At 33.0% G+C, this 19,768-nt stretch overlaps 1 protein-coding gene across 1 annotated transcript in view; it reads right to left on the minus strand.

The window, feature by feature from the left end:
* LOC150105775 (uncharacterized) overlaps positions 1-19,768 on the minus strand; it is a 625,951-nt gene that overhangs the window by 299,894 nt on the left and 306,289 nt on the right. The window contains exon 15 of the mRNA XM_090394343.1: positions 9,215-9,352. Within this exon, the coding sequence (XP_090250469.1) occupies positions 9,215-9,352 (138 nt within the window). The remainder of the gene's footprint in view (positions 1-9,214; positions 9,353-19,768) is intronic.

Genomic DNA, 19,768 nt, shown 5'->3' on the forward strand with positions numbered 1-19,768 from the left:
TCAATTGAAGTTTGCCCACATGACTCCAATTGAAATTGCCTTCCAATCAGGAAGTTTATCTTTGTGTTTGGTATTGAATGTTATTGCTATTCCTCTCTTTCCTTGATCATTATTGCCCGAATATAACATCTTATACTTATTATTTAGTAAGATCTCGCCTGTTTTTGTCTTCTTTGTCTCAGTAATGCCAGTTATATCCATATGATACTTTCCCATTTCTTCTGAAAGTTTGATTTTCTTTCCATTAATACTCCTTATACTGATGATTCCTATCTTTAGTTCCTCTGATGTTTGGTTTATTTATCTTCTTATAGATGATGAGTCAAAGTTTATTCGAGTGACTTACTTTTCACTATTTGCCCTGATTCCCTAAAGTAAACAGCAGGGGCTTTGTTTAACTGGGCAATGCTCCAGCCAGCATGTAATCTCATCATACTGTACCATCATGTGTGTGTGTGTGTGTGTGTGTGTATACGTATTTCTATTGGTTTAAGCCAATAGAAGTACAGTTTGGTCAGCTAGGTCCCAAATTGCTAGCCCATCCCTATTCATTCAGTATCCAGTGGATACTTATTAATAGGGTGCACCACATGAAGGTGAGACTGGATATTAGGTCAGAAGCCCTAGTCAGTTCTCCACATTACTTAAAGGTGATGTGGAGGTCTCCTTCCAGTTATTCGGCTTTGACTCTTAAACAGTCCCTTTTATAATTTCATACGCTTTAATTCTGTATTGTTATTTTCATTTGTATACCATTTTTCATGTGTCGTTTTATGATTGCTATATTTGTTTCTGCCAATCCTTTGTATCCCCATTCCCTTTGTTTTTATGTATGATTCCTGCTATATGTACAAATTCAGTTCACTACTATGAAGATCAAGCTTGAGCTTTGAATATTTATAACAGTGAGTTTAAAATAGCATTGGCTGTAACTGACTTTTCCATGATTCATTATAGTGGTGGGGTGTTAGCTATAGTGCAAGTCTACTGTCCTTTGACAAGATTTTCTCACCCCATTAAAGAAGAGCATGAAGATCAGTGTTTCAGGTTGGTTGTGAATGAGCTTGATGCTTGGAACATTTAAGCACTGCAAGACTTGTCAAATAAGAGAGGAGTAATAGAGTATCTGTAAGAAGTAGAACCACAAAAAAGATTTTAGTTCAAGAGAGCATGTGACACAAAACAGCCTTGTGCTACTGTGGATTTGCAATAAGCATCCTGTGAGGAAACTGAATGCCGAAATACAACTGGGTCAAAAGATACTGAAATGTCAGGAGCAGCTGTATGAGTTGCTGATCTTTCTGTGACAGAAATACAGAGATGGATTACTTAATCAAGGAAATTAAATGGACTGAAACTGGTGGAATCAACTTTGCTGGTCACTGAAAAACTGAAATGATTTCATGTAGTGAAAGAAAGTTTACTGCTGATGACCCATTATTTTTAAAAGGACTGAAGGGAAGATGATAGGACAATGGTTCATCCATCCACCTTCCCTTTCATATTAGGTTTAAGGGCCTGTCAACTACCAAAAATGTTAAGATCTTGGAAAGATGATTGCTGCTTATGATAAGGTAGTTAATTCAATTTGAATTCTCTGTCATGTCTATAAGAGTGTGTGTGTGTGTGTGTGTGTGTGTGTGTGTGTGTGTGTGTGTGTGTGTGTGTGTGTGTGTGTTCTGGCTGGCTGCCTTACTGTTCTGCAAGATAAAAAAAACTGAATTTTCAGGAGGAAAAAAAATCCTGCCACCTTCATATGAACTTCAGTAGAAAAAAGGCTCTTTTTTTTTTTTTTTTTTTTTTTCCCCAACTGAGACTAGTCTTGATGATGAATGACAATATCAATATTGACTTAACTATGGAGGTTCTGACAATAGTTCATTAGAAACATCTCTCTCTCTCTCTCTCTCTCTTTTTTTTTTTTTTTGCTAGTTTCTGAGCTGCAGGATGGATGACAGAATATGAGATTTGTGGAGAAAAGACTGCTGATCATGCAGGTAGGGAGTCTGTAATGGGTATATATTCTTTCTCTAGTTAATGTGTCTATGGAGTAAAGAGAATGAGCTTAATGGATGATTTTTGACACATGAAGATGACAATGAGCAGGAATCTAACTTCCAGTGTACATCCTTTTCTGAAAATCTGAAGTCCTTCACCTGGCTGGCAAAGAATGAAGAGATACAAGAAGGAGATAATTACTTAATTTCGGATAAAAATCTCCAAGTCCAGTTACTGAACTTTGCTATAATGGAAAAAAAACATGAACCTATCTGTACTCGTGATGCCATGGAACGAATGCTGTAGAAATTGTATAAATTTCTCTATGATGGAGCTGGCAATTCCAAGAAAGAGGACATGCCACCCTGTCCCTTCTACTTGTAAGATACACTGCTGGAAGTGTTTCTTGCCTCAGCAATTCCAATGGTTCTTCCAAAGGTATGCTAATGAATAAAGAAATGGTATCCAGGCTAATCAGTATATCAATAGATATAAGTGAAGTTCAGACATTTTGTAATAAAAAAATCCACTTTTTATATATATAGGAGGTGTGCCTATAAAAGCAGACAGTAAGATGAACAGTTGTTTAGCAAGCTTGTAATCAGGATAGCCAATACTAAAACTTAAAGGAATGCTTCGTTATGAATAGGCTATACCAGGGGGTGTCAACTAATGTTTGCATAAGATCTACATTGCCCATACAGATATACCTGCGATCTATCTTTTTCAAAATTGGAGTATAAGGTATAAGATTTCTAATTTATGTTTAGACAAAGAAAAAATTATCGTAATATTATTTGTTATTATTACAATATATTATTATAATTATCGTAATATTAATTAGTTATAATGCTTAAAAGAATATTGCAGCTTTTTAACCACACTGATTAAAATAAACATTTCGTTTGAACTTCCTGATGAACCAGCATTACTTATTCTACACTGCAACAAGTTCACAATTTTTGAGTAATCTGGTGTGTAATTAGTCAATGCATTTGTCAAACATGACTCCAAATGCTCGAATGTTAATGTGGTACGATATTTTGACTTAATAATGTTTATTTGTGAAAATGCCGATTCGTACAAGTATGTCAAACCAAAACAAGCATAAATATTTTCCGCACATTTTCTTAAATTGGGATACTTGTATTGAGTTAATATTTCCAAAATCTCTTTTCGTGTGCTCTTGCTTCGACGTAAACATCATTTCTTATTGTTATTTTTCTTCTTCTAGCATAACAATATGCATATCAAAAATAGAGGAAAGGTTTTCTGCTATTATTTCTGGCTTTATGTTAGTACTCATGAAGAGAATTACATTCTCAAGTTTCTTGAAATCCTGAAAGCAGTCGTCAAATTCTGCAATTACTTTCCGAATTTCACCAATATATTTATTTCCGTTGAGATTAGCAAAAGCAGAACTACTTAATTGTGCAGTCATATTTGGAAAATTACATAAATTGTTATCTTCAAGCTTCACTATCAGTTGATTCAATTTTTCTTTAAAAGCACTGATAGAACTAATCATATCAGAATTTGTTTTTCCAGGACCCTAAAGTTTCTAGGTTTAATTCATTTAATTTACTGGTTATGTCGGTCAAAAAAGCTAAATCCAATAGCCAAATATCACATTTTAACTGTTCGTATTCGTCACCCCTATCGGCAAGAAACTGTTTAATTTTTTCAATTAAATCAATAAATCTTTGAAGAAATTTGCCCTCGCTTAACCATCTGACATCAGTATGCATAAGCAGCTCAGAAGGTCCATCATTATCACTTTCTTCCATTTGCAATTTAAAAAGGCACCTTTTGCAGAGGTTTTGTCCGAATTGAATTGGAAATCTTGAAAGCTATGTTCATAATTTCTTTCATATTTAAAACTTTAGCACACAGCACTTGTTGATGTATAATACAATGATACTGTAAGAAATTAGGAAAATCTTCATCATGCCTACATAGCATGATAAAACCGTTGCGATGACCTGTTAAAGCTGGTGCTCCGTCTGTGGTAATTGACACTAGTTTATAAAGAGGCAGTTGAATGGTCTTGCTGTAACTCTTAAAACTGGTAAATATATCTTCATCCCATGTTTTCCCCTTTAATGGAATGATAGTAAGTAATTCTTTTTTAGTAGAAAAGTCTTTAAAAACCATTCTAATAAAAATAATCATCAGACAGTGGAGAATGTACAAACTAGTTCTGATCTTGCGATGTGATTAATGAATTAAGGTGTTAAGAAGAAGTTGGTTTGAGAGTAACTGGAATTAAATTGTATTTTTATTTATTGCCATGAGGGTAAGATCAGATAGGATATTTTTTGTGTTTATATCATACTGATCTTTCTTGCAGCAACTGCATTCAGAGCAAGGTAATTTGTTTGCATTTTCTTTGAGGTCATTGGCCATCTCAATCTGAGAGAATTATTCGACTGTAATGCATGTAGCAATATTTCAGCTGGATTTTTGTTTATATTGTTTTAATTTTTATTTTAAACTCTGCAGCAGAATGTAAACAGTGAGATATAGAAATATTTTTAATCATGGGTAATGTTCAATTACATCTGATTTTATAGAATGGATGGTGAATCTAATGTAAGCAATGGTGAAGCTGGATTAGAAGTAAATTTATATATAACATCATTCATGATAACATGTCACATGATGTTGATCCACTTTTATGTTTTAATAAGCTCTCTAGTTTACTACTAGAAGTGAAGGCAATTTTATACTTAGAAAATTTTAAGATATGGCTGATGGTTTTGTAAATATTTTGGACATAGAGTAATTTTAAAGTTATAAATGTTTTGGATATTTTATTCTGGAAGGAGGGAGACACAATTTTGTCTGGCACAGTTTATTAGATGTAAGGCATGTCATTTCTTGGTTTAGAGAAACGATGGATGATGAGTATTTGTATATGCTGATTAATTGATATTATAATATGACAGATTTTTTTTTATATAGTAAGGGCAATGAAAATAAAAGTGCAAATAGCTGCCATTATTTCCATCATTTCTAGATTTGCGGTATAGTGTTAACTCCTTGCCTAAAACTTGATGCTCCTAATACATTCATTATAATTTCATGATTACTCATTTTTGATAATTTATATTTATTAATCTGTTTTAAATATAGCCTATCATTCTTATACACGAAGAGGACCCCAATCCTAGTTAAATAAGTTTCACGTTTCACTATGAATATTTTTATTATGGCACTTAATGAAATGATAAATATATATTTTTTTTCATTATGCAAAAGTGAAAACATTCCAGGATTTACAAAGCCTATTAGAATAAAAATCTACATGTAATTTCTTCTGAACCAAAGTCATTTTTGGTTTTCCTGTTAACTTTGCTGGCAGGAATTCTTGGTTCATAACTGGTATCATAATTTTCCAAACTTTTCAGACTGGAGTCTTTTTAAGTTTGTAATACTTTGTATTATTAAAGGTAGGGTAGGAGGATTTTTTTTTTTATTTTTATTTTTATTTTTTTTTAAATGTCCCTTGATGGTAGGCTTATTTTGATTTCAGTTCAGCAATTCATTTACATCTTCAATAGAAACTTCTGAAACAAATCTGAAAACACACCCCAACTCAACATCACCACAGTTAAAGATCGGTACTATCAACATATGAAGTCTGAATGGCAAAGAAATGGAGCTAGCTGAGGAATTAGATAAGTACCAGATCAACATTATAGGGGTAACTCAAACAAAAAAGACAAAAAAATTGGTGAGATCTTTCTGAGCAATAAATACAAAATGTTATATTCAGGCAATGACAATTGAGGAAAAGAAGGAGTAGCCATAGTATTCAACACAAAATGCGAGGCTAATCTTCTTGAATGGCAGGCTGTCTCAAGTAGAGTGATGTGGGCCAATATGAGAATGGGGAACTGGACAATGAGACTTATTTGTGCCTATGGTCCCACAGAAGGTTCTACTAAGGTAGAAGTGGATGAATTTTTTGATGCTTTAGAAGAAGCAACTGACACAATGAAAAAGGAAAAGTTGGTCCTTGTTGGGGATCTGAATAGCAGAGTAGGAAATGATTGTGAGACATACAAAAATATTTTGGGAAAATTTGGAGAAAAGAGCAAACCTATAATAATGGGAAATACTTGTTGGATTTCTGCTCAGGACATGGACTGGTTATTACTAACACCATGTTCCAGCATAAAAATGTGCACAAATTCACATGGAGAAGAGGCAAGGAATAAGAAACATCACATTGACTATGTTATTGTTGATAGAGATGTTTTCTCCCTAGTGCAGGACACCAGAGTGTACAGAGGATTTGAAATTGGAAGTGATCAGTATTTAGTCCTGAGTAGGATAAAATTGAATTTCATATTGAAAAGAATAACATGTAAGAAAGTTCTAAAGTGAATAAAAGTTGAGCAGCTCTCAGATGTGAACTGTAGACTAAAATACACAAAGATTATTGAAGAAAAAATTAGAGTTTGAGAACAGGAACCAAACCTCGGATATTCAGTGGCAAGCCTTGAAGAAAACCCTGATTGATTCAGCTAGAGAGGCATGTGGTGAAGTTGTCTGCAAGAACAGAAAAATTATAACTCCATGGTGGACACAGGAAGTTAAAGAGGCAGTGAAGGAAAAGAAGAAAGCATATCAAAAGTTCCTGGCAAATAAGTCAGCTTGTGCTCTTAGAGAATACACAGACAAATGTAAAATCTAAACACTGTAAAATTAGCTAAACAAAAGTCATGGTTAGACTTTGGTAAGAACACAGAAAATAAATATCAAGAGGGTGGCAAAATATTCTGGATGTTTTTGAAGAAGCTTAGAAATGGAGGAAAGAGTGCTGTAAAAGGAGTTAGAGATGATAAAGGTGACATGAAAATGGGAGAAAAATGTATCCTTGAAGTAAGGAGTAATTACTTCGAAAAATTGCTAAATGAAACAAGCAGTGATAGCACAGTGGTAAAAAACACTCAACAGGCATACAGTCAGGAATACATATTCATACTTGAAGTAGAAAAAGCCATTAAAGTCTTGAAATGTGGAAAGGCAGGAGTAGATGATATTCGACCAGAAATGCTGAAGTATGGTGGTATAAAAGTCTTACAGTGGCTGCACTGCATAGTTCAGAATGCCTGGACGGAGGGACAAATTCCCTATGATTGGAGTGGAGCTCTCATAGTACCCATGTATAAAAATGGAAATAAAACCGAATGTGAGAATTACAGAGGTATTTCCCTACTGAGTGTTCCTGGTAAGATTTATGCAAGTATACTTGAGAAAGGATCGAGAAGAATTGTAGAAGAAAAGCTTTGTGAAGAACAAGCTGGATTCAGGTCAAATAGAGGCTGTCAAGATCAGATCTTCACTTTACGACAAATATTGGAGAATTCATGCGAATATAACAAAGATCTGTATTTACATTTTGTTGATTTGGAAAAGGCATATGAAAAGGTGCCAAGAGAGAAGCTATTCAATACGGTACAGTTATATTTTGTCAATGTGGCATTATATCAAGCAATACTTAGTCTTTATTTGAGTTATAAGTCAGCAGTTAGAATTGAAGGAAGTACAGGAAGATGGTTTACTGTTAAATCTGGTCACAGACAAGGATGTACATTATCCCCTCTGTTATTCATTATCTATATGGATCACATTATGAAGGAAAGTGGTATTAAACATGACATCAAAATTGGAGAGGTTAATGTCGACTCTTTGCTTTATGCGGAAGATGTTACACTTCTAAATAAATCCGTTACAAGTCTGCAAGAGTCTTTAACCAAATTGAATAACTGTTGTAATAGATATGGTATGAAGGTCAGCAATAAAAAGACAAAGACAAAGGTAGAATCATTGAAAACATGAAATGCATTGTGAACAGAGAACCTGGGAACAAGTAAAACATTTCAGCTACTTAGGCACAATTTTTAGTGAAGATAGTAAATTAAATATAGAAATAGATAATAGAATCAACAAAGCTGGTATGGTAGGAAGTCAATTGAATAAATTCATATGGAATAAGAGAGAAATTAGTCGGAACACTAAATTAGCTGTATACAAGACAGTGTTCAAACCAATTTTAACTTATGGATCTGAGAGCTGCTCAGAAGTAAAACACTTGACCTACGACTAGAGACCACAGATATGAGAGTCCTGAGAAAGATTAGAGGCGTGAACAGATGGCATCAATGGCAATATCACATTAAAAACAAGGATATTATTAAAGAACTTGACATTGCCAGCATTCAGGAATGCGTTAGCAGAGCTAATCTCAGGTGATATGTTCACTTAAACAGATTGGGGGTGAAGAAAGATTAGCAAAACAAGTGTTCTCTGCCAGGTTGGCAGGAAAACGACCCATAGGAAGACCAAGATATAGGTGGATTGATACGGTACAAAGTGCCTTAAACGATAGAAATATAAGATCTAACAATGTTCGAGTCTTGACAAGTAACAGACTGATTTGGAGGAAAATTGTAGATAGGAAGTTAGTAATGATGTAAATTTTTCACGTAGTGCTATCATATCCTGTACACCCCCTTTGAGGGTACATGGCAGGAATTTGATGATGATGATGATGATGACAGAAACTTCTGGAGTTGACCAATTTGCTATCTCAACCATAGTTATTGTTGTCTTTTCCAAAGAAAATTCAAAACCTTGGGAGTCTTCAATTAACTCTTAGTACAGTTCTTCCAAATTCTTTTGAAGTTGGATCTGACAACTTTATCCGAAGCATCCCTAATAGTTTTTATAGCACCAAAAAATGCTAATTTTTCACTAAAACTAATGGATCTTTGAGCTTTTTTCTTCTGCATTGACTGCCTTTGTCAGGTTTTCAAATGGCCTGAGAAGATAATGTCTTGAAGAAAGCAATACTGCCTTAATCCATTTGCTGAAGAAATAAAGTCACATTTGAAGGAAAGAAAATATCTTTATGTTAGGATGAGTATGTCGAATGATCAAAAGGATACCTTATATGTTATCCAAAAGTTAAAAAAAAAAAATTTAAAGGAAAAACAATCGAATAATAGAAAATTCATACCAGCCATAAAAGGGTAGGTTGTAAAGCAAGTAGTTGTAAATTGGGGGAGATACAATGTGTGTATCCTAGCTATGTTAATGGGAGCAAAAGAAATGAAACTGGATTAACCATTTTAATGGCTTTACTTTTTTTAAATGTATACTATACTATACGCTATACATGAATATCATCAAAAACCTGCCTTACATTCTTCCAACCTATTCTGAAGTGGTGTTCCAGTAAGAACAACACGCCGCTTGCTCCTGATTTGATTTGTAGCTTTAGATAATACACTAGACTCATTTTTGAGAACATGACCTTCATCACAGATTACGATATCAGGACCTACATCACAGCACAAAAAAAAAAAATATTTTAAACTAGATCTTTTATATCAGAATATTCAAAACTAATATATATTCATTACAAAAACATTCTTAGATGTATTTTATTACCTTTCATATTTAAATAAACGTTAATGAAGTTGCACACTATTATTTAGAGCCACTCAACATTCAAGGTCTCCTCGCTATCAAGTATCATACCAATCTCCAAGCAAAAAACCTGCTACCCCCACCCACCCACTCACAACTTTCTTATACCACTTCAAGGGATGATCCCTCACCTTCTTCTAAGTAAACTCTCTACTACATCAATGTGATGATACATATCTTCACTACCAAGCTCTGTAGACATCACTCTCTCATTGTCATACCCAACATTTCACAGATATGCCACTTCCTTAGTTGCTCTTCTATGAAACCTTTCCAGAATCTTTTCATCTCTTCAAAAGTGGATACATAATTTATCAGCAAATGTGGCTGATAAATAATGTATCCAAGTCTACCATCACCTTTAGGTTTCTTATCATATTTTCCTTACCTTCAATATATTTGAACAGAAACATATCATCCTTTCAAAGCCTTATACTTTGCAATATCGAACTAGCAGCCTAGCTAGGCAGTTTATTCAATAACAGTCTCATTTTGAAGATAATTTCCAATACCGACGTTTGACTGCATGCATGTTGTGCCTATGACTACCACATACTGGTCACACTGGTTATAATGTCAGAGAATTTTATTTTATTTTTTATGTAATCACTGGCATGATTGGTAGAGTAGTTAGCATATTCACACTCCAACCAACATGATGCAGTTAGAATCCTTTAGGTGGAAGATGAATTTCATCAACCAGTGTGAAACCACCACCGCACTTACCAGCAGCCTGAAGTCACAGGAAAAAGTTCCATGTTTGGTCTCTAGAGCAGGGTTTCCATATTCTCTAAAAAATAAATAAAAATACAAAGAATATAAAATTAACAGAACACAGGTGAAAAAAATCCTTTTCCTAATCCATGCACAATGCAAATGTAATATAGGTTTACAAAAGTCTTTTGTGGGTGGGAGAGTTAAGATTAAAAACATGAAAGTCAATTTTGTTTTTTGGGCATTTTCCCAGTCAAAAAAAAACTAAATGTAAAACATTTAGTGTTTTTTTTTTTTTTTTTTTTTTTTTTTTACATTTAACATGAATAAACTTAAAAATCGGACAAATATGTGAATTTAGAAAAATAAAATAAAAAACAACAGAAATAAAAAAAAGAGATAAAATGCAAAAAAAATAAATAATTTAAAATGCAATTCTGAGAAAATTTAAAACACAAGAATGAAGAATAATTCTTTCAGCAGGTATGAAAAGCCAATGAAATCTGCAAATCAACTGGACAAGCATGACTAATTGATGACGACTACTACTACTACTATTTCTTTTTATGGCTTCTACAGCCCGAATCGAGTTTTGATATCCTGGATTTGTTTCTTCAACCCTGTCTGTCTGTCAAAAAAAAAACTGGACTTTTCCACATATCCAAGTGTAAGCAAACAAAGTTTGCATGCAAAGTAATTTCATGACTGGGCTACCTGTATATAGAGGCTAATGACTTCACATTAATTGTCTCAGCATCCCATAATGTAATGCACATATGCTTACAGACATGTATAATGCTATGCATTATGGGAAGAGCTACTACCCAGAAGACCAAGTTTGAGGTAATGCAAAAGTCATATTTCCATATACAAGTAGTCAAAAGGTAATAAGGTGTGATACCTGTTGACTACTTGTATATGGAAATATGACTTTTGCATTATTTCAATCTTGGTATGAGTTTCTGGGTCTGCCTCGCACTGATGAGACCTCAATAAAGGTCGAAAAAGGTTGAGTAGTGGTTCTTCCCATAATGCACAGCATTATACATGTTTGTAAGGATATGTGCATTGCATTATGGGATACTAAGGCAACTGATGTGAAGTCTTAGCTTCCTTATATGAGTTGCCCAGCCATGAAATTACTTTATGTGCAAACTTTGTTTGCTTATATGACCAAAAATGTAATTTCTTGGCATCTTTAATTTATGGATTTCTCCAGTTTTGTTACGCTGTTGCTATCTTGACAAATTGTGTCTATCCATCTTGTTCTAGAATTTCCTTTTTGGTCTTTTAGTAATAATTTTACTACCGATTGTCTTCATAAGAATACTTCATAAGGAAATAAGAATGCCATTTTCCATTCGAAAACCACATCCTGCCCACTGCAACTTTTTGAACTTGATTACAATATTGTGGGATCTTTGTGAAGTCAATATAACTCATGCTTGTATTGGTTCTCCAGAGATCTGGTGTCATTCACTGGTCCAAATATAATTTTTCTAAGGATTTTCCTTTTAAAAACTAAAATCAAATTCTTCACTCATGCCAGTAGGTAACAACTGGAATTATTGATTTATATATTACTTTAGTATTCCAATAAATATCTTTTGAACTGAGTATGCATGAGAGAGAGAGAATAGAAAGTCTAATTATGTCTCTTTATTCAATTCTGCACCTCCACCATCTCATTTGGTTGGCTAGTGATCATTACTCCTAAATATTTAAATTGTTTCACTTTTTTTGATTTCAAGTTTCCCAATTTTCACATTTGTATCAGTTAACTGATTCTGCCCAGTATTAATCATTTTTTTTTTTTTTGATTAATTTTTAGTCCTATTTCTTGTGCTAATTTTTCTAGTTCCAAATATGTTTCTTCTGATTTCAGTTTGGTTCTTGATATGATGTTAATGTCATCTGCTTATGCTGCAATCTGCACTGAAGTGTTTATTAATGTCTTTAATATCTTTTGGCAATGATCAAATAACATATTCCAAAGCTAAGTTATAAAGTATTGGAGGAAGAGGATGTGTTAAATCATTTTGTATTTTAACCTGTGCTTCCAAATTTTCCATTATTAACCAAATAAGTTTTATTTTGAATAAGTTATTTGGTATTCTAAGGTGTATCCTAATCTCATATAATTTTCCTTTGTTAATGCTGTCATATGTTTGTTAGAAATCAGCAAAAATTTGATGAATACTTATATCAAATTCCCAAAACTTCTCTAATAATTGTTTAACTATATGTATCTGATGAATTGTGAATTTGCCTTTCCAGAAACCTCTAGAAGATAATTGGTAGACACCAACTGTCTTCTCCATAAATGGGTTTAATCTGTTCTTCAACACAGAGGTAAATACTTTATACGATGTATATAATAAAAAAACACCGCTATAATTTTCCCAGACTGTTTTATCATTCTTCTTATGCATCAGACAGAAAGAGAAAAAATGCCAAAAGAATGGAGAAAGAGCCTGATCTGACCAATCTATTAGCTAGCTCTAATTCAATAAGTGAAAGGGGAGACAGAGTATTGCATGCATTCATCTTTATATATCAACCACTTATGTTTATATTTAATGACATTATACAATATCACAAGAACAAATTAAATAAGATATTTATTTAGCAGCTGATATTTATATGATCTTTGATTCTTCATTTGGTTTTCTAGTTTGGTCATCATATGGAAATGCTTAATTAAATATTATTGTTGCTGAAAATAGAATTGTTTTTTGCTTCCAACTTCATTTCTAAGTGTTTTTTACGCATAGCCTCCAGAATATTTGTTTTGCTGTCTTTGTGATAGAAGAAGATTTTACAAATTTCAAATGTGCATTTTAAGAGTACAAAACAACTTCACAATATAAAAACAATGGCAGTCAGTGTTTGAAACATTTCATATTGTAACAGATTAAATAACTAAGTCCTAATTTGGATAAATTATGCAGAGGTTTCCAGGTGTACCCCATATACAAGAGATAAGAATAGTTGTGTGTGTGTGTGTGGAGGGAGGAAATGTTACTACTTTATCTGTTTTATAGAAGTTGTAGCCATTAGAAAAAGTAACAGAATTCTGAATCAAGATGAACGGACTAAGGAATTGAAGTCCTAATATGGTGCTTTCTAATGTTGATTAAACAAGAAGTTTACAGAGTAATTTTCAGGTATACAACAGATACAAAAAATATGAATATATGTGTTTCAATATTGTATGTCTGGATGTGTGTTGTGTGTGTGTGCGTGTGTGTGTGGGGGGGGTTAATTGTTTTGAAGAGGTTATATCCTTTAGCAAAGGGTAAGTGAAATCTGAGGCAAGAGCTGTGTCATCAGAACAAAGAGCCCTAGTTCTATGATTTCACGTTAATGATCCCATGCTGTTCAGCTGGTGTGACAAGAAGATTATTTATGTAACTATCTTCCAGCTTTCTATAAACAGAAGAAAATATAATAAACATTTTATTTATTTCATTCTTGAAGTGTTGGTAAATACTATTAAACATAAGATGAATAGCTACTAATACCTAAGCCTGACTAAAAGTATTCCATATACAAAAACTCCTTGATATAATATGATGAAATAACAGAAGAAAACTGGATATTTCTATAAAGTTTATTTTATTTTTATTTAAGTGCTGACTGAAACTGATTTCCAATAGTGTTTTTAACACTAAAACAGTTATCTATGTTAAGGAATTGCCTGCATATCCAATAATGCTCATAAATGCCCTGATCTAAAGTACAATTACTGATTCATGTTGCTTGAAGGTTCCCACTAAGCTGAGGCTTTGTAGTTAGAGTTAATTATTATAGTTCTGACATTACCTTATCATCATCATCATCATTACTGACGTCAGTAATGATGACGACGACCAATGTTTATCTTTTGCAAATTTCAAAAACTTTCATGGGGTTCATTTCATATTAAACAAATGCCTCAAAATGGGGAAAAAAAAAAAAAAAAAAAAACAACGAGGAAATCAACCAGCAAGTTTCTGAAAAGTAAATTAGGACCTTTAATCACCTAAATGGCTTTACGGATAAAATACATAGAATAATTTATGCTTCATATCCACATGATTTCAATAATATCCAAATCACATTTCAATGGCTACTTTACATACATGCCAATAAATACATCCATGTATTTTGTGGCATGTAAACACAGCACGAACAGTATAGTCATTAAAGAACATGGAAAAAATGGAGGGAAGATAACACATGTCATGAAAAGACTCTGAGAAGCATGCAAAAGATAAACATCACAAAGACAGCAAAACAAATATTCTGGAGGCTATGCGTAAAAAACACTTAGAAATGAAGTTGGAAGCAAAAAACAATTCTATTTTCAGCAACAATAATATTTAATTAAGCGTTTCCATATGATGACCAAACTAGAAAAACAAACGAAGAATCAAAGATCATATAAATGATATTAGAATTAGAGATAGGATACTACTGATAACTAGATTCAAATACTTTCCAGTTTTTTATTTAATAATTATTGAATGAGGTAACTAACAATATGTGATAATATATTGTTAGTTACCTCATTCAACGATTTTGAACACACCTATATATTTCAGAACTGTATAAAAAATAATAAAAAAAGAAATTAAAAAAAAAAATTGTAAAGCTAAAATATGTCAAGACAACTGGAGAAGATGACCAGCTCTGAAACACTAACTTAATGAAGGAATACAAGTTTTACAGTATTTATACTGTATATTCAGAAGACTTGGTCAGCAATTTGAATCTCAGATGATCTAGAGTACTGGTGTCATTGCATCAAATTATAAAAACTAAAATAAAATTGAGTGTTCCAGATAAGTGTGTATTTATTTATTTTTAAATTTCAATCCCACCCATGAAAGATTGGTAACCCAAAGTACATTTTGTGTTGTGAATACAGATTAAATTATCTGGGGAGTCAATTTCTAGAAACCAAACATTAAACCCGTTTTTTTTTTTCCTTTCAAGCCATTTTGGCCTTCCAATAGGGAGAGTGGTAATCTCACACCAAACAATTAAAATTATCTACTATGTCAAGCCTTTCACAGCCATCTATGCCAAAGCAGAATTTGAATCCAAAACCATTTAGAGTAGAAATGCTATCTATTGGCCAACCAGGCCAGCAAGATGCTAAAAAAATTATCTTCAAGAATAAAAGCTAGACTCAAGATTATAAGAATAGATTTGTACTTTAAAATGACTGCCAAGAAATTGAAAAAGATCAAACTACCTATTTTAGGTTTGGTGGATCTTGGAGAGGAATATGTATGTGAGAGTGTGTGTGTGTGTGTGTGGTGGTAGGGGCTGTTCAAAATACAAACCTATATACATAGTGTAAATGTAAGTGGAGTTTACATAATCTGAAAATCCTGCAACTGTTGCAGGCCTCCATTAATCATCACAGTGGTCTCATACTGAATGATGAAATTCATTTCACACTTTAAAATAATAAAAAAAACAACAACCATGCCTGCACTGGGATTCAAACTGAAGCCTGTTGACTGGAGAAGGTATGGCCAACCAGGCTAGTATGACTAGCTAGCAATAGTGATTATCGTGACATTAATTAAAAACTTCTGGAGGTAAAGCTGTGAGCCATAATCCAATGCTGGTCTGACAATAAATTTGCATAAAAGACTCTACTTTCATTTCCTGCACAGTATTATTTTAATTAAACACCAATCTGCTGAACTTTAGCAATTGTTTTAAAAACAGAGAAATCATCGAGGTAATGCTATTTGAATTTGGTATCAGTGAAGCACCAAAAGAAATGGGCCTGAGACACTGGCTGAATGAAGCAAAGGAAACATGGATAAGGTTATGGTGGCAGTTACAGAAAACTAACAACAACAATGTATTTGGAGAGAGAGAGAGCTAGATGAGTCCTAAGTGTTCGAAGAATGGTGAAGGTGTTATTTCTATTGGTGGATGGACAGTTTGTGTTAGATCATTACTACTATCAAATACTTCATTGCAGATCAAACTAGAAGAAATGCTGAAATATTTGATAGAAATAATGATCTAAAACAAACTGCTCATCCACCAACAAATATCGCTACCATTCTCCCCATACCGAGGGAAGCCAGCATGAATTATGAAGCCTCCAAGGAAGTTAGTTAATCTTACTTTTTTGAGTAATTACATTATAGAAAATCAACCTTCAAAGACAAGTAATCAAACAAATCAGAGTGATTATAAGAATTAGGAGAGTAATAAAAGCAAGAAATTAACACAACAAAGTGACTAGAAAATTTTGAGCCAGAGAAGATAATAAAGATGGTATTTGGATTTTAGGAATCTCTAGCATGGAATGCCCGATCTCTCAAACTATATATGTAATGCCTTTCTTGAAGAAAGAATCATGCAAAATGTAGTTTGGATAGCAGAAAGTTGTCGTTCGATAATTCTCAGAAATAATAGATCAAGTTTTGATGCATGTCAGTATTTATTTTGAATCCATGAATATTAGTGAAGTGGATGTGAAAGTTCTACCAACCCTATGAGATTATTTTTTGTATTTTTGGCTTTTGCGAGATTTTTTTGGATCACAGTGTGATTTTTTTATGATGATAGTTGGTAATTTTTCCATCTTACAAAGCAAGAGCCTACAGTGGGATTGAAAGGCTTATTAACATGATTCCCGCAAAGGGAGTACTCAGTCTCCTGTCCACATGGCTTCTGTACTACTATACTTACAGTGACCATACGTCCTTTATTTAAGAGGACAGCCCTTTATTTCACTGCTCTGTCCTTTAAATTTATTTATTTTTTTTCTAAAATGGCTTTTTGTTCTTTATTTTGTGAATTGAAATAGAAATTTGAATATTGGCATGCAGCACATGGCCCATTAAAACATGAAACTGTCATTTCACTGGCACTTGCTAGCGGAGTGACATATATTGCTGCATCATTGATGTGTATGTGTACATATTGTACTTAACTGTGTGTGTGGTGTAGAAGCTGTGGTAGGAATGAGTGGATGTCTTGAAGTTGCGACATTGCATGTTACTGGTGTACTTTGGCTCAAAAAAATCTTTAAAAATCATTGAATTTTGCTAATGTCTCCCTGGATCTAATGCCCCCACTGAACGAGTATCTTCATTAGAAAACAATATCTGAACCAGTGAAAAAACCAAATTAAAAATCGAAACATTGAAGGCATACATTTATACTAAATGCAACTTTGACATGAATTGTATACAGTTTTATGAATTTTTAAAACAGAAATCTGATTTATTAAAAAAAGTTCATTCTTGTGAAAAGTATCAAAATTAAATTTTTTAAAGTAATAATATGACTGTTTCAAATGTTATGTATATGCTTATATTTTATAATAAATATTATAAAGCTTTTTAATTTCAGTGAAACAAATAAACACACAACCTGCTTTTTTATTATGAAACAATTTCTGATTTGTCCTTTATTTTCTCCAAAAAAAAAATATGGTCCCTGTAAGTCTATACTCAGACCCTCCACCCCCAGCATGATCATACAGCAAAATTATTCACTAGCTTCTTGAGAAACCATCTGATGATAAATAATGCAATATTATTATACAAAGAAACCTGTGGAGAATTCATGACTAAACAAACACACGTAATAACCACAGTAATAAGTTTTAGTAAGTAAATATTTCATCCTAAGTATCTTAGGACATCGTCAGTACAGTCAACTGTACTTTACTTATTTACTTATTAAAACTTATTACTCTGGTTATTACATGTGTTTGTTTAGTCATAATGCAATATTAGTTTTGCAGCCTCTTGCAAATGGAAGAGAGAGAGAGAGAGGATCCTTGAATTCATTAACTTTTAATGTCAATTCATCTAGTTACATCCATTTAATGATTTGTTGTCAAATTATGTGTGCATTTGTTCACACAAAATTATAAATTTTACTGCCATATTGACTTTCAACCTTCTCTTTTAAACTGTAAAAGAGCTAAAGTCATCTGAACAATTCGTTAAAATTTTTAACCAAATTCACATATCTAACAAAAGAGAGAATTGATACTCCTAATATATCACTCTAAATCATTTATGAATATATTATCCCAGCATTTGGTGCCTTATTGGGCATCAAATACTGGGAGATATCACTAACCACCTATTCAATGCATTTTAATCAACACATAATAACCACAGAATTATACAAAATAGATTAAAAAACACCTATGAAGAAAGAAGAAATGATAGGTATAGAACAAGTTGGTTTCCGAGGAAACTATTCAACGATAGACCAGATTTTCACATTGCACCAACTAGCAGAGCTCAGCTGGGAAGACCATAAAGAACTATACTGTTGTTTTGTGGACTTTAAACAAGCTTTCAATAGCATCAACAGAGAAATCCTTCTTAAAGTTCTACTAGAAAAGCAATAGACAAATATGTAACACAATTTCCGATAAAACATTACACTAAGACAAATGCAATAATTAAAAAGGACACACTCACAATAGAACCCATAGAGATCCAAAAAGGAGTAATGCAAGGATGCCCATTATCCCCATGCCTATTCAACATATTACTAGATGAAGTTGTAAAGAAGGCAATAGATTGCCTTCTTTACAACTTAGACAATGAGCCTGGAATCGATGTCAATGGTTTAAACATAAATAATATCAAATATGCGGATGATCCCATCCTTATTGTAAGAACTCCAAATGAACTACAAAAGTTGATAAACAAGCTAAACAAAACCTGTAAAACATATGACATGACAATAAATATACAAAAGACAAAAGTGATGAAAATAGGGAGGAACAGAACTACCATCTCAGCCACCTTAAATGGAGAACAAATAGAACAGGCAGACAACTTTATATATCTTGGATCAAAACTAACAGAAACAATAGATGAACTCAAAACAATTAAACATAGAATAGCGATAGGATGAACCACCATGGGAAAATTACAGAAAATATGGAAAACAAACAAGATATCTAAGTAAGCTAAAATCAAATTATATGAATCAATAATTATGCCAACAGTCATCTATGGAGCAGAAGCGTGGACAAACATCACAGTCAGACAAGAATTATTGTATAAAAAGACAATAATAGAAAAAATTAGAAAACAACAACTGAAATGTAGAAAGTATTTTTACCTTGGGTATAAATATGTTAAAGATACCAAGCAATTTTAAACCTGGTTTTACTCCATTTCCCAAGTAAGCAAACAGACTAAAAGTCAAGTTTGCGCCTGCAATTGATGCAAGTCTAACTGATCCCACAGGTAATGCAGGACCAGGACAACTCGTGGCAAAGGTGGAACAAGCTCCAATCACTAATCTTAATATTTACCCTTAATGCCAAAACACATCTCCAAGAAGGGGATGCATGATGTTTTGTATTAAAGGCAAGGGGCCACTACCCAGACCGGTTTCGACCTTTATTGAGGTATCGTCAGTGGGAGCTAGGCTTAGAAATACCAAGATTTAGTAATATACAGAGCTTGTAAGTATTTTGCCAAAACAAGTTACCATAAGGTGTTTTAACCTTATTAAATAAAAATCTCTGGAGGAGATATAAATGTAGAAAGTA

The sequence above is a fragment of the Typopeltis vanoorti genome, chromosome 6 (genome assembly GCF_054136105.1).
Source record: "Typopeltis vanoorti isolate ZY-2024b chromosome 6, IOZ_Tvanoo_1.0, whole genome shotgun sequence".
In the NCBI taxonomy this organism is placed as follows: domain Eukaryota; kingdom Metazoa; phylum Arthropoda; class Arachnida; order Uropygi; family Thelyphonidae; genus Typopeltis; species Typopeltis vanoorti.